The sequence below is a fragment of the Aotus nancymaae genome, unplaced genomic scaffold (genome assembly GCF_030222135.1).
Source record: "Aotus nancymaae isolate 86718 unplaced genomic scaffold, 86718_ANA_hifiasm-v0.15.2.pri h1tg000053l, whole genome shotgun sequence".
In the NCBI taxonomy this organism is placed as follows: Eukaryota; Metazoa; Chordata; class Mammalia; order Primates; family Aotidae; genus Aotus; species Aotus nancymaae.
Genome location: NW_026988467.1, coordinates 24,708,463 through 24,720,860, shown reverse-complemented (window position 1 = coordinate 24,720,860; position 12,398 = coordinate 24,708,463). Strand labels below are relative to the sequence as shown.

Sequence of the window (12,398 nt, the reverse complement as noted above, 5' to 3'; positions counted from 1 at the left end):
CCAGGAGAATGAGGCTGCAATGAGCCTTGATCATACCACTGCACTCTAGCTTGGGTGGAAGAGCCAGAACCTGTCTCAAAAAAAAAAAGTTAAAAAAAAATTGTGTTGTTTCTCTGCACAAAACCTTTTAGTAGTTTTCATGGTGTGGCATGGTGGCTTACACCTGTAATCCTAGCACTTTGGAAGGCCAAGGCGGGTGGATCACTTGAGGTCAGGAGTTCGAGACCAGCCTGGCCAACGTGGTGAAACCCCATCTCCACTAAAAATAAAAATTTAGCGGGGTGTGGTGGCACATTCCTGTAATCCCAGCTACTCGGGAGGCTGAGGTGGGAGGATCATGTGAGCCTAGGAGGTGAAGTCTGCAGTGAACTGTGATTGTGCCACCGCACTCCAGCCTGGGTGACAGAGTGAGATCCTGTCTCAAAACAAAACAAAAAACCTTTCAATGGTTTCCAGTTTCTCATTATGCCTAATTCCTAAAATAATATCCGAATTCCTTACCAAGCCCCACTGTGACATAGCTCTTGCTCAATCACTGTCCCTGACTGTTACTCCTGTCATGAAGCTGTCTTGTTGTTGCTTGAATGAATACACAGTCAGCCCTTGATATCCACCAGGGACTGATTCTAGTCCCTCCATGTTTCCAAAATATGTGGATGCTGAAATCCCTTATGTCAAATAGTGAAATATTTGCATATAACTGACACACATCTTTCTGTATACAGGCATATCTTGTTTTATTGCATTTCACTTTATTGCACTTTGTAGAGTTTGTTTGTTTGTTTGACATAGGGTCTCACTCTGTCACCCAGGCAGGAGCACAGTGGTGCAAACACAGCTCACTGCAGCCTTCACCTCCTGGGCTCAAGTGATCCTCCCAGCTCAGCCTCCCCAGTAGGTGGGACTACAGATGCATGCCACTACGCCTGGCTAATTTTTTTATTTTTATTTTTTGTAGAGACAGAGTCTCACTTTGTTGCCTAGACTGGTCTTGAATTCCTGGGCTCAAGCAATCCTCCTGCCTCAGCCTTCCAAAGTGCTGGGATTACAGGCATGAGTCATCATGCTCAGCCTGTAGATTTTATATTTTTAACAAATTGGGGCACTCATCTCCCGCCTGCTGGACTGGCTCCATTCGCTCTTCTGGAAGCAGGAGATGGAGCTGAGGCTTGTGAGGCTGCAGTACTCGGGCAGGACCACCTTCGTCAATGTCATCGTGTCAGGTCAATTCCATGAAGCTCTGATACTCACAGTGGACTTCAACGTGAGGAAGGTAACTAAAGGTAACATCTCAATAAAGATCTGGGGCATAGGAGAACAAAACCCGATTTTGAAGCACATGGGAGTGGTATTGCAGAGGAGTCAAGGCTATTTATTGTTTACATGATAGATGCTGCAGATTGTGAAAAGACAGAAGCTTCCCAAAATGAGCTACATAATCTTCTAGATAAACTACAGTTGCAAGGAATTCCAGTGCTAATGCTTGGAGACAAGAGAGATCTTCCTAATGCCTTGGATGAGAAACAGCTAATCGAAAAAATGAATCCACTGCTATTCAGGATAGAGAAATTTGCTGCTATTCAATTTCTTGCAAAGAAAAGGATAATATAGTTATCACACTTCAGTGGCTTATTCAGCATTCAAAATCTAGAAGCTGAAGCATCTCCTGAAGTCTTCCATTCCTTCTTGGCTATAATCCTAGAATTATTGTCCGTTCCTTTGATGTAATTCCTGTAATATGGTCCTTCTTAAACCCAAGGAATTGCCTTTTTCAGAGTTTATTTCTCATGTGCACTGCTGAAGATGAGTATCCCTAATCCTTCATAAAGAATCAGCTAGAGTTGTCATGATAAAGTCAGCACACACAGAAAGGTTAAACATGCCTTAAACCATGTCTTAAACCATGTGTAGAGCTTTTTTTTAAAAAAAAAAAAAGAGCAAAAAAATTTGGACACAGCAGCTCACAGCTGTAATCCCAGCACTTTGGTAGGCTGAGGCAGGTAGATCAAAAGGTCAGAAGTTCAAGACTAGCCTGGCCAACATAGTGAAACCCCGTCTCTACTAAAAATACAAAAATTAGCCAGACATGGTGGCACGCATCTGTAGTGCTGGTTACTCAGGAGGCTGAGGCAGGAGAATTGCTTGAGCCTGGAAGGTGGAGGTTGTGGTGAGCTGAGATCTCGCCACTGCACTCTAGCCTGGGCAACAGAGTGAGATTTCGAAAAAAAAAACCACACACACTTTTGACCATCTTAAATCAAGAAAATTGCACATTTCCAATCTGGTCTTTCTGGGTCAGATTTTTATATTGGTTTTCAGTAAATGCCCATCTATAGTATTTCACTATAGAGTCCAGTAGATTAATACTAACATCGACTTGATACAGCATGAAGTTTCTAGTGCCACACACAGTATTTAGAAAACCTTTAAGCCTGAATGACTCATGTGGGATATATGTAAACATAACGTTTATCTTATCACATAGATGCATGTGAAATGTGTAATTACATCTTAGGAACCAAAATGGTCTGCAGAAAGAGAGCAGAGCCGCCAGATCAGTGTTGGTTCTTTACACTGGTCAGATTCTACCTGATGAATATGAAAGGTATTCTGCTTTCTGAGAACTCTTTATCACCTGATGGCAGTTGGGATCTGGGAGAACTAAGACATGCTGTTTTGTATCTTTCCAGGTCATTATTTCCATCTTTTGTTTTTTGTTCCTGGCTCAGCACACTTTTTTAAGGTGTTGAGAATTGAAGATCTTCTCAAAAGCTTTCATGAATTTAGAGCATTCCACCTAATATAATGAAACCTGTTAAGAATGTCAGACTTTGTTCAAACATCTGTTTGTTCCACCTCCAATCATTAAATCAGTACTGCTGCATGACCCTCTAACTCGTGACTTTTTATATCCAATCATAAAGCTGATGTTCAGCACAAAGGATGCTTATAAACAAATACACATTTTTTAGTCTTCTCTCTTATTGATGTAAGGTTTGGCACTCTTTTGACTGGTGCCATTAGATACCTTTTTTTTTTTTTTTTTAGATGGCATCTCACTCTGTTGCCCAGGCTAGAGTACAGTGGCCCAACCTCGGCTCACTGCAACCTCTGCCTCCCGGGTTCAAGTGATTCTCCTGCCTCAGTCTCCTGAGTAGCTGGACTACAGGCATGTGCCACCACACTCAGCTAATTTTTGTATTTTTAGTAAAGATGGGGTTTCACCATGTTGGCCAGGGTGGTCTTGAACTCTTGACCTTGTGATCCACCCTCCTCAGCCTCCCAAAGTGCTGGGATTACAGGCGTGAGCCACCGCACCCGGTCTAGACATCTTGATTATTGTGACAACTCTAGACTTGCCTGCTTTATCTAATGTAAACATGCTCAACGTCCACAGGTTGTTTAACAATCAGTCACACAGAGAACTGAGGAACTGATGCTGTTTGTTTGCTTCTATGATACAGAGATGTCTAAAAACTTCAAATGAACATATTTTGTAGTTTAGTGACTTCCGTATACATAAAGGGACATAGTAATACTGATTCATTTGTAAATTATTATTTATATAGACCACTGCAGTAGATAAAATTCTATGGTACACCTGCTTTTGTGTTGCCTCACATTGTGTGTGATTTTGTTTCTTTTGTTAAGCAGTACTTATGTAGACTACATTTCCAAATGTGTTGAGCACTCAGGGTGTAGTCAACAGTAAGTTCTTTTAATGAATATCAGTGTTAATTTATAGACTGCCATGGCCTTAAAAATATTCTGTACAATATACTGGACTGTGTTGCACAGACCCTACTTGCTTTTCTCCATTCATTATTATTATTATTATTTGAGACAGAGTTTCACTCTTGTCCTGAATCTGGGCTTTTAAAGTTCTCTTCTCTTTTTTTTTTTTTGAAATGGAGTTTCACTCTGTCACCCAGGCTGGAGTGCAGTGACACGATCTTGGCTCGCTGCAAGCTCTGCCTCCTGGGTTCAAGCAATTTTCTGCCTCAGCCTCCTGAGGCTGGGATTACAGGTACCCGCCACCACACCCAGCTAAGTTTTGTATTTTTAATAGAGATGGTGTTTCTCTATGTTGGTCAGGCTGGTCTTGAACTCCTGACCTCATGATCCACCCACCTCAATCTCTCAAAGTGCTGGGATTACAGGCGAGAGCTACCACGCCCAGCCCTAAATTTCTCTTATTCTTTGAAGCATGTTGCATACCTCACTGCTGGGATGGATGGCTCTGTAAATGAAGGTATATTTAAACTTGCCTCTATTGTTCAACACCATTAATGGTCAGTGTGAACCATTGCAAAGAATGTGGCAACTTGCTTGTGCCTAAAAGGAGAAATTGGAACTAGAATGTGTGACTCTCTGGAGACTGCATAGGTTTGTCAATTGATCTATAGGTAAACCTTAATGTTTTTGTGTGTCTGTACATTGCTTTCAGCATTCCAAGATATCCAGATGCTATTACCAACATTTTCCTGTGCATTAACCTCTGGATATGAATGCTTTTAACAGTTACTGAACTATGTAAATATGTGAATTTTTTTATTTAGGTGGATGCAGTTTTTGTCTGTTTACTGCTCTTCTCAGCTTTATTCAATAAACTTGGCAATTTTAACTTAAAATGTGCATCATGAAGGAAGGTGCAGACTTTTTTGGAAGAGGATAGTAAGTTTCCTAGAGGAGGGTCTATAGACCATGCTTGAGAAATCAGCTCAGTCCTCAAAGAATTGGGTCTGTGGACTACTTAAAATAAAAAAAAAAAAATTTTAAATACCCAAAAACAAAAAAATAGAAGGTTTGTGATGCGACAGAAAGAGCCAAATTATGAAATATTTGAAGAGATTTATTCTAAGCCAAACATTAGCGACCATGGCCTGAGGCACAGTCTCAAGTGGTCCTGAGAATATGCGTCCAAGATGGTTGGATTACACCTTGGTTTTATACATTTTAGGGAGACGTGAGACATCAATATCTGTGAGGTATACATTGGTTCGATGGGAAAGGCGAGATAACTTGAAGGGGATGTGTGGTGGGGGCTTATAGGTCATAGGCGAATTTGAAGATTTTCTGATTGACAGTTGGTTGAAAGAATTATTATCTGAAAACCTGGAATCAGTGGAAAGGAGTGTCTGAGTTACAATAAGGGTTGTGGAGACCAAGGTTCTTATTATGTAAGTTTCACAGGTGACTGCCCTTAGAGGCAGTAGATGGCAAATATTTCCTATTCAGACCTTTAAAAAGTGTTAGACTCTCAGCTAATTGGGAGGGCTTGGAAGGAGAAAGATATGGTTGTGTAAACAAAGGTTCTTTTTTGTTTTTTGTTTGTTTGTTTGTTGTTTTAGAGACAGGATCTTGCTCTGTTGCCCAGGCTGGAATGCATTGGCGTGATCATGGCTCACTGCAGCCTCAACCTCCTGGGCTCAAGTGATCTTCCCACCTCAGCCTCCTGAGTAGCTGGGACTATAGGTGTGTACCACCTTGCCCAGCTAATTTTTTTTGAAGCAATGGGGTCTCCCTATGTAACCCAGGTTGGTACCCAACTCCTGGACTCAAGCAATTTGCCCTCGTGGGCTTCCCAAAGTGCTGGGATTACAGGTGTGAGCCACCATGCCCCGCCTCAGAGATTCTTTACAGATACAAATTTTCCCCCATAAAAGATGGCTTTGCAGGACCATTTCAAAATATGGCAAAAAGAATTTTGGGATAAAATTTTTTATTTCTTCCTTTATCTGTCATGTGATGTTATGCCAGAGTCAGGTTGGAAAGTAAGCCACATTATATAGGGTTAAATAAAACTCATCTGATGAGACTTTATTTTTTGTAGGCGTGACTCCCCAGGTCCCTTAAGATAGGAATTTGGGCAAGAGAGAAAAAATATCAGAGTGTGGTCCTCAGTGGAAACTATGCCTCAAGCAAGTTTATCAGCGCCATTTTATCAACATCATGCGTTCACTTTGTGCCTCTATGTCACATTTCGGTAATTCTTGCAATATTTCACACTTTGTCATTATGATTACATCTGTTACGGTGATCTGTGATCAGTGATCTTTGTTGTTACTACTTTGTGATTGTTTGGGGGTGCCACAAACCACACCCATGTAAGACAGTAAACTTCATCCATAAATCTTGTGTGTGTTCTGACTGCTCTACTCCCTGAGCTTCCCTATTCCCTGAGACATAACAATAGTGAAATTAGGCCAGTGAATAACCCTACAATGATCTCTAAGTATTCAAGTGAAAAGAAGAATCAAACAATGGTGCAAACCTGATGGTTGCTTTATTTTTATTCATTATTTATTTGAGATGGAGTCTCCCTCTATTGCCCAGACTGGAGTGTAGTGGTGTGATCTCAACTCACTGCAACCTCCACTCCTGGGTTCAAGAGATTCTGCTGGCTCAGCCTCCCAAGTTGCTAGAATTACAGGTGTGTGCCACGACATCCAGCTAACTTTTTTGTATTTCTAGTAGAGACGAGGTTTCATCATGTTGGCTGGGCTGGTCTTGAACTCCTGATCTCAAGTGATCCGCCCACCTCAGCCTCCCAAAGTGCTGATATTGCAGGTGTGAGCCACGGTGCCCAGCCAATTGTTGCCTTATTTTTAAAAATAGCCACAGCCACCCTAACCCTTAGCAACAACCACCCTGATCAATGAGACTTTAAGTTGAAGCCAGTGCTCATTGACCATTCTGAAAATCCTAGGGGCCTTAAGAATTATGCCAAATATACTCTGCATGTGCTCTCTAAATGGAACAAGGCCTAGAAGACAGCACATCTATTTACAGCATAGTTTACTGAGTAGTTTGAGCTCACTGTTGGGACCCACTACTCAGAAAGAGAGATTCCTTTCAAAATGTGACTGCTCATTGACAATGTACCTGGTCACCCAGGAACTCTGGCAGAGATGTATGAGGAGATTAGTGTTTATGAGAGATGGGAAAGTTCTTCTTCAAAGTTTATATCTTAGACTACATTATAAGAAGTTACAATCTCTTGCTGTATGGCCATTATTCACTATTAGCATAAACATATACCCATATGTATATAGTCTCTAAATCAGCTACTTCTTAAATCAGCTAGCTTGACTCACTCCAGCATGTCTGAACAGGACTGGGCAAGCCCCAAACCCTGGGGTATGCCATTCCTTATTTGGAAACCTCCTGACCTTCTCCTGACTAGCTTCCTCTTTTTCCTTGTCTTCTTTCTTATCTTCTTTCCCCTTATCTATTCAGTAAATTTCCAAGTTCTTTAGCCAATCGGGTCAAGCATAGAATGTGAGGTCCCGTTCCAGCCAATGGAAACTAGACACAGTAGTAGGATGATTGCGTCAGGTTTTGAAAATTATAAATGCCCCTGTCTCCTTGTTCATGTGTGCTCTTGTGGCAAGACTGCTGGCGAGTTGCACCCTTTCTGCAGGAAGTAAACTAGCCTTGCTGAGTGATCCATTGTCTCTGTGTGGATATTTCCCAACATTATAAACCCATTTCCAACAATGTTGTTTTCATGCCTGCTAATATAACAACCATTCTGTAACCCATCAATCAAGGAGTGATTTTGACTTTTTTTTTTTTGAGACAGAGTCTGACTCTGAGTCTGTTTCCCGGTCTGGTATGCTGTGGCGTGATCTCAGCTCACTGCAGCCTCTGCCTCCCAGGCTCAAGCCATACTTCCACCTCAGCCTCCTGAGTAGCTAAGACCACAGACATGAACCACCATACCTGGCTAATTTTTGTTATCTTTGTGGTTGTTGTTGTTTGTAGAGATGGTGGTGGAGGTAGGGGTGGGGAGATGTCTCACTTTGTTGCCCAGGTGGGTCTTGAACTCTTGAGCTTAATTGATCCACCTACCTAGGCTTCCCAGGGTGTTGGGATTACAAGCATGAGCCACTGCACCCAACCTTGACTTTCAAATCTTATTACCTAAGAAATACATTTCATAAGGCTATAGCTGCCATAGATAATGATTCCTCTGATAGATCTGTATTTTGTTTTTCTTTTGTCTTGTTTTGTTTTTTGAATCAGAGTCTTGCTCTGTTGCCCAGGCTGGATGGAGTGCAGTGGCACAACCTCAGCTCACTGCAACCTCTACCTCCCAGGTTCAAGCGATTCTCTTGCCTCAGCCTTCCAAGTAGCTGGGATTACAAGCATGTGCTACCATGCCCAGCTAATTTTTGTATTTTTAGCAGAGATGGGGTTTCTCCATATTAGCTAGGCTGATCTCGAACTCCTGACCTCAGGTGATCTGCCCACCTCCGCCTCCCACAGTGCTGGGATTATAGGTGTGAGCCACTGAATCTGGCCAGATCTGGGAAAAAAGGAAATCTGAAAACTTCTATAAAGGGATTCACCATTCTAGATACCATTAAGAACATTTGTCATTCATGGGAGGAGGTCAAAATATCAACATAAACAGTAGTTTTGGAAGAGGTTGAATTCAACCCTCATGGATTTTTTTTGTTGTTAATTTTATGTGTAAATTCATGGATAATTTTGAGGGGTTCAAGATTTCAGTGGAGGAAGTAACTGCAGATGTGGTAGAAATAGCAAGAGAACTAGAACTAGAAGTAGAGCCTGAGATGCAGCTGAATTGCTGAAATCTCATGGTAAAACTTGAACAGATGAGGAGTTGCTCCTTATGGATGAGCAAAGAAAGTGGTTTCTTCCTCTGCCTCCCGGGTTCAAGATTCTTCCACTGCAGGCTCCTGGGTAGCTGGGTCTACAGATGTGCACCACCATGCCCAGCTAATTTTTTTGTATTTTCAGTAGAGACGGGATTTCACCATGTTTGCCAGGCTGGTCTTGAACTCCTGACCTCAAGTGATCTGCCCACCTCAGCCTCCCAAAATGCTGGGATTACAGGCATGAGCCACTGTGCCAGGCCAGAAAATGGTTTCTTAAGACGGAATCTACTCCTAGTGAGGATACTGAGAACAATGGCAATGAAGAATTTAAAATATTACATACACTTAGTTGATAAATCACCAACAAGGTTTGAGAAGATTGACTCCATTTTTTCTTTTTCCTATTTTTTTTTTTTTTGAGACAGAGTCTCTCACTCTATTACCCTGACTGGAGTGCAATGGCATGAACACAGCTCACTGTAGCCTTGACCTCCCAGGCTCGAGTGATCCTGCTGCCTCAGCCTCCCCCACAGCTGCCTCAGCCTCCCCCACAGCTGCCTCAGCCTCCCAACAGCTGCGACCACAGGCACACACCGCTACACTCAGCTAATGTAAAAAAATTTTTTTTGTAGAGACAGGGTCTCACCATGTTGCCTACACTGGCCTCCAACTCCTGGGCTCAAGTCATCTTCCTGCCTCAACCTCCCAAAGTGCTTGGATTTTGTATGTATGCCACATTTTATTTATCCACTCATCGACTGACGGGCGTTTAGTCTGATTCCATATTTTTGCAATTGCAAATTGTGCTGCTATAAGCATGCGTGTGCAAGTATCTTTTTCATATAATGACTTCTTTCCCCCTGGGTGGATACCCAGTAGTGGGATCAGAAAGACTTCTCTGATCTCTATTCCCAGGCTGGGCTAAGTGCCCCCTCCATGGTGCTTCCTGGACATCTCTCACTATCACAAGAATAAAGCTCCTCTGGCTCAGCCCCTCTGTCTTTGATTAGTCCTTCCAGTGCTAACAGCATAAACTTTGGAACTAAAAACCACATGGGTTTAAGCCCAGCTTCTGCCACTTCCAAGGAGCTCTGGGTCCTTGGGTCAACACATACTAGGCCCTCCAAAAACTCTAGTTCCCTGTACTCTTTCCTTCTGGTTTCTTGGAAGGTGCCCTGAAGTCTCAGCTTGCGCTGGAACCCTGGTGTTGTCCTCACGTCCTGCGTGTCTCATGTCCTCTTGTGCTACAGCCTTCTAGGGTGTGTCAGGCACATTTTCATTGCTTGACCTGTCTTCCTATGGGAAATCATTCCTTCTCTCCCCAGTCCAGCTCAGTCCCTGTGGTCTGGGTCTTGGCAGAAGACTCAAGACTGGCCAGTCCAAGTTCTGTATTCCTTTGGCCCCAGTGATTGGTCCAGGGATAGGCTTGTGAGTTAGTAAGTCCCTTCATATTTATTATACAAATATTAAAAGAAAGACGGTGTCTCTCTCTTTTCCTTCTCTCCTGCCATCTTTTTTTCTTTCTGTCTCATTGTAAGATACACAGCAGGCTGGTCACGGTGGTGGCTCACACCTGTAATCCCAGCACTTTGGTAGGCCAAAGTGAGTGGATTATGAGGCCAGGAGTTTGAGACCAGCCTGGCCATCATGGTGAAACCTATTCTCTACTAAAAGTACAAAAATTAGCTGGGCATGGTGGCAGACTACCTGTAATCCCAGCTACTCGGGAGGCTGAGGCAGGAGAATCGCTTGAGCCCAGGAGGTGGAGGTTGCAGTGAGCCGAGATTACACCACTGCACTCCAGCCTGGGCAACAGAGCAAGACTCTGTCTCAAAAAAAAAAAAGATATGCAGCAGTGATGGCTTGACTTGGCACTACCAGCAGCCATCTTGCTACCTGTTTGAGAATGAAGCCAAACAGAGTCAAATAAACCCTGAAAGATGGAAAGAAAGAGAGTTCTGATGCTCTTCTTGATCCAGACATGTCTGAATCCCTTTGGACTACTTTCTTTAAGCTAGTCTGGGTTAGATTTCTGGCATTTACAACCACAAGAATTCTGACCAATACATGGGTTCACTTTAATATGTTCACAGGCCTGGCGTGGTGGCTCCCACCTGTAACCCTAGCTACTCTAGAGGCCAATAGGAGTTTGAGACCAGCTTGGGCAACACAGCCATTATCTAAAAATAAAAAAAAAATAAAAAGGCGCGACTACACTTATAAAAGGAAAAAAGCGTGTGTGGTTCTTGACGTGCCGCCAATCTTCGAACGGAGGTCACTGACCATCCGTAGGCTCCGAAAAAGCGTTGGACGAACGCGCCTGCTCCTCTCATCGAAGCTTCCAGCCCGACGAGCTTGTTATGTCCGAGACTCGGCACCCCTGTAGACCATGGCCCTCGTGTCTGCCGATTCCTGCATTGCAGAGCTTCTCACAGAGCTCCATCAGCTGATCAAGCAAACCCAGGAAGAGCGTTTGCAGAGCGAACACAACTTAGTGAACGTCCAGAAGACCCACGAGCAGATGCAGACAGAGAACAAGATGCGTGGCCTCTATACAACTGCCAAGGCTGATGCAGAGGCTGAGTGCAACCTCCTTCAGAAAGCTCGGGACAAGATCGCAGAAATCAAGTCTCTGTTGGAAGAGAGGCGGATTGTTGCCAAGATCCCTGGTCTCTACAATGATTCGAAGCCGCCCCGGAAGACCATGCGCAGAGGGGTGCTGATGACCCTGCTGCAGCGGTCAGCCATGACGCTGCCCCTGTGGATCCGGAAGCCTGGTGACAAGCCCCCACCCCTCTGTGGGGCCATCCCCGCCTCAGGGGACTACGTGGCCAGACCCGGAGACAAGGTGGCTGCACCGGTGAAGGCCGTGGATGGGGACGATCAGGGGATCCTGGCTGAGGTGGTCAGTTACAGCCACGCCACCAACAAGTATGAGGTAGATGACATCGATGAAGAAGGCAAAGAGAGACACACCCTGAGCCAGAACCGGGTCATCCCGCTGCCCCAGTGGAAGGCCAACCCTGAGACAGACGTCGAGGCCTTGTTCCAGAAGGAGCAGCTCGTGCTGGCCCTGTATCCCCAGACCATCTGCTTCTACTGCGCCCTGATCCATGTGCCCCCACAGCGGCCCCAGGATGACTACTCGGTCCTGTCTGAAGACACCTTCTATGCAGACAGCTATCCCCCTCCCCTCAATGTGGCCCAGAGGTACGTGGTGGCTTACTTATGAGGAGCCCAGGAAAAAGTGAAGCTGTCGGGCGTACTCACCATCCCCCAAAGACACAGGGTAGTACAGCAGAGGATGTGCTGGGATTAAACATTCTCCCTCAAAAAAAAAAAAAAAAAAAGGCAAATAGGATGGGTGGATCTAAGGTGGCTTGAAGATAAAATAGGTGATCCACCCACCTTGGCCTCCCAAAGTGCTGGGATTATGGGCATGAGCCAGCATGCCTGGCCACTAAGCAATTTTGAGGTGGGTTTTTATTAGATATAGCTAAGATCATCCTGAATTTGCTGTCCAGTCCTCTCTCCCTTATCCCTGTAATTTTGGCAAGGGATTGGGATGGAGGTGGGACAATGTCTACCTCACCCTCACCCCATTCCCTGTCCTTCACCCTTCACCCTCCAGCCCAAGGAACAGTTTATTTCTGATAGTTACACTTAATTCTTGGATGTTATATTTTCTTGCAAGCCGCTTCTAGGCACATTCTTGATTCCTTTATTCATCCAAGTATCCCTAACATTTAGCATGTTCTACTGAGGTTTTGG

General features: G+C 44.1%; 1 protein-coding gene and 1 pseudogene across 1 annotated transcript; both read left to right on the top strand.

Moving 5' to 3' along the window:
* The first annotated feature begins 1,096 nt into the window (after positions 1 to 1,096).
* LOC105708331 (ADP-ribosylation factor-like protein 8B) lies at positions 1,097 to 1,658 on the top strand (annotated as a pseudogene).
* A 9,358-nt stretch (positions 1,659 to 11,016) lies between these two features.
* Positions 11,017 to 11,859, top strand: LOC110567806 (SAGA-associated factor 29-like). Its single transcript, XM_064363138.1, has one exon. It carries the CDS (start codon positions 11,017 to 11,019, stop codon positions 11,857 to 11,859), a length of 843 nt encoding a protein of 280 aa, XP_064219208.1.
* The last annotated feature ends 539 nt before the right edge of the window (positions 11,860 to 12,398 follow it).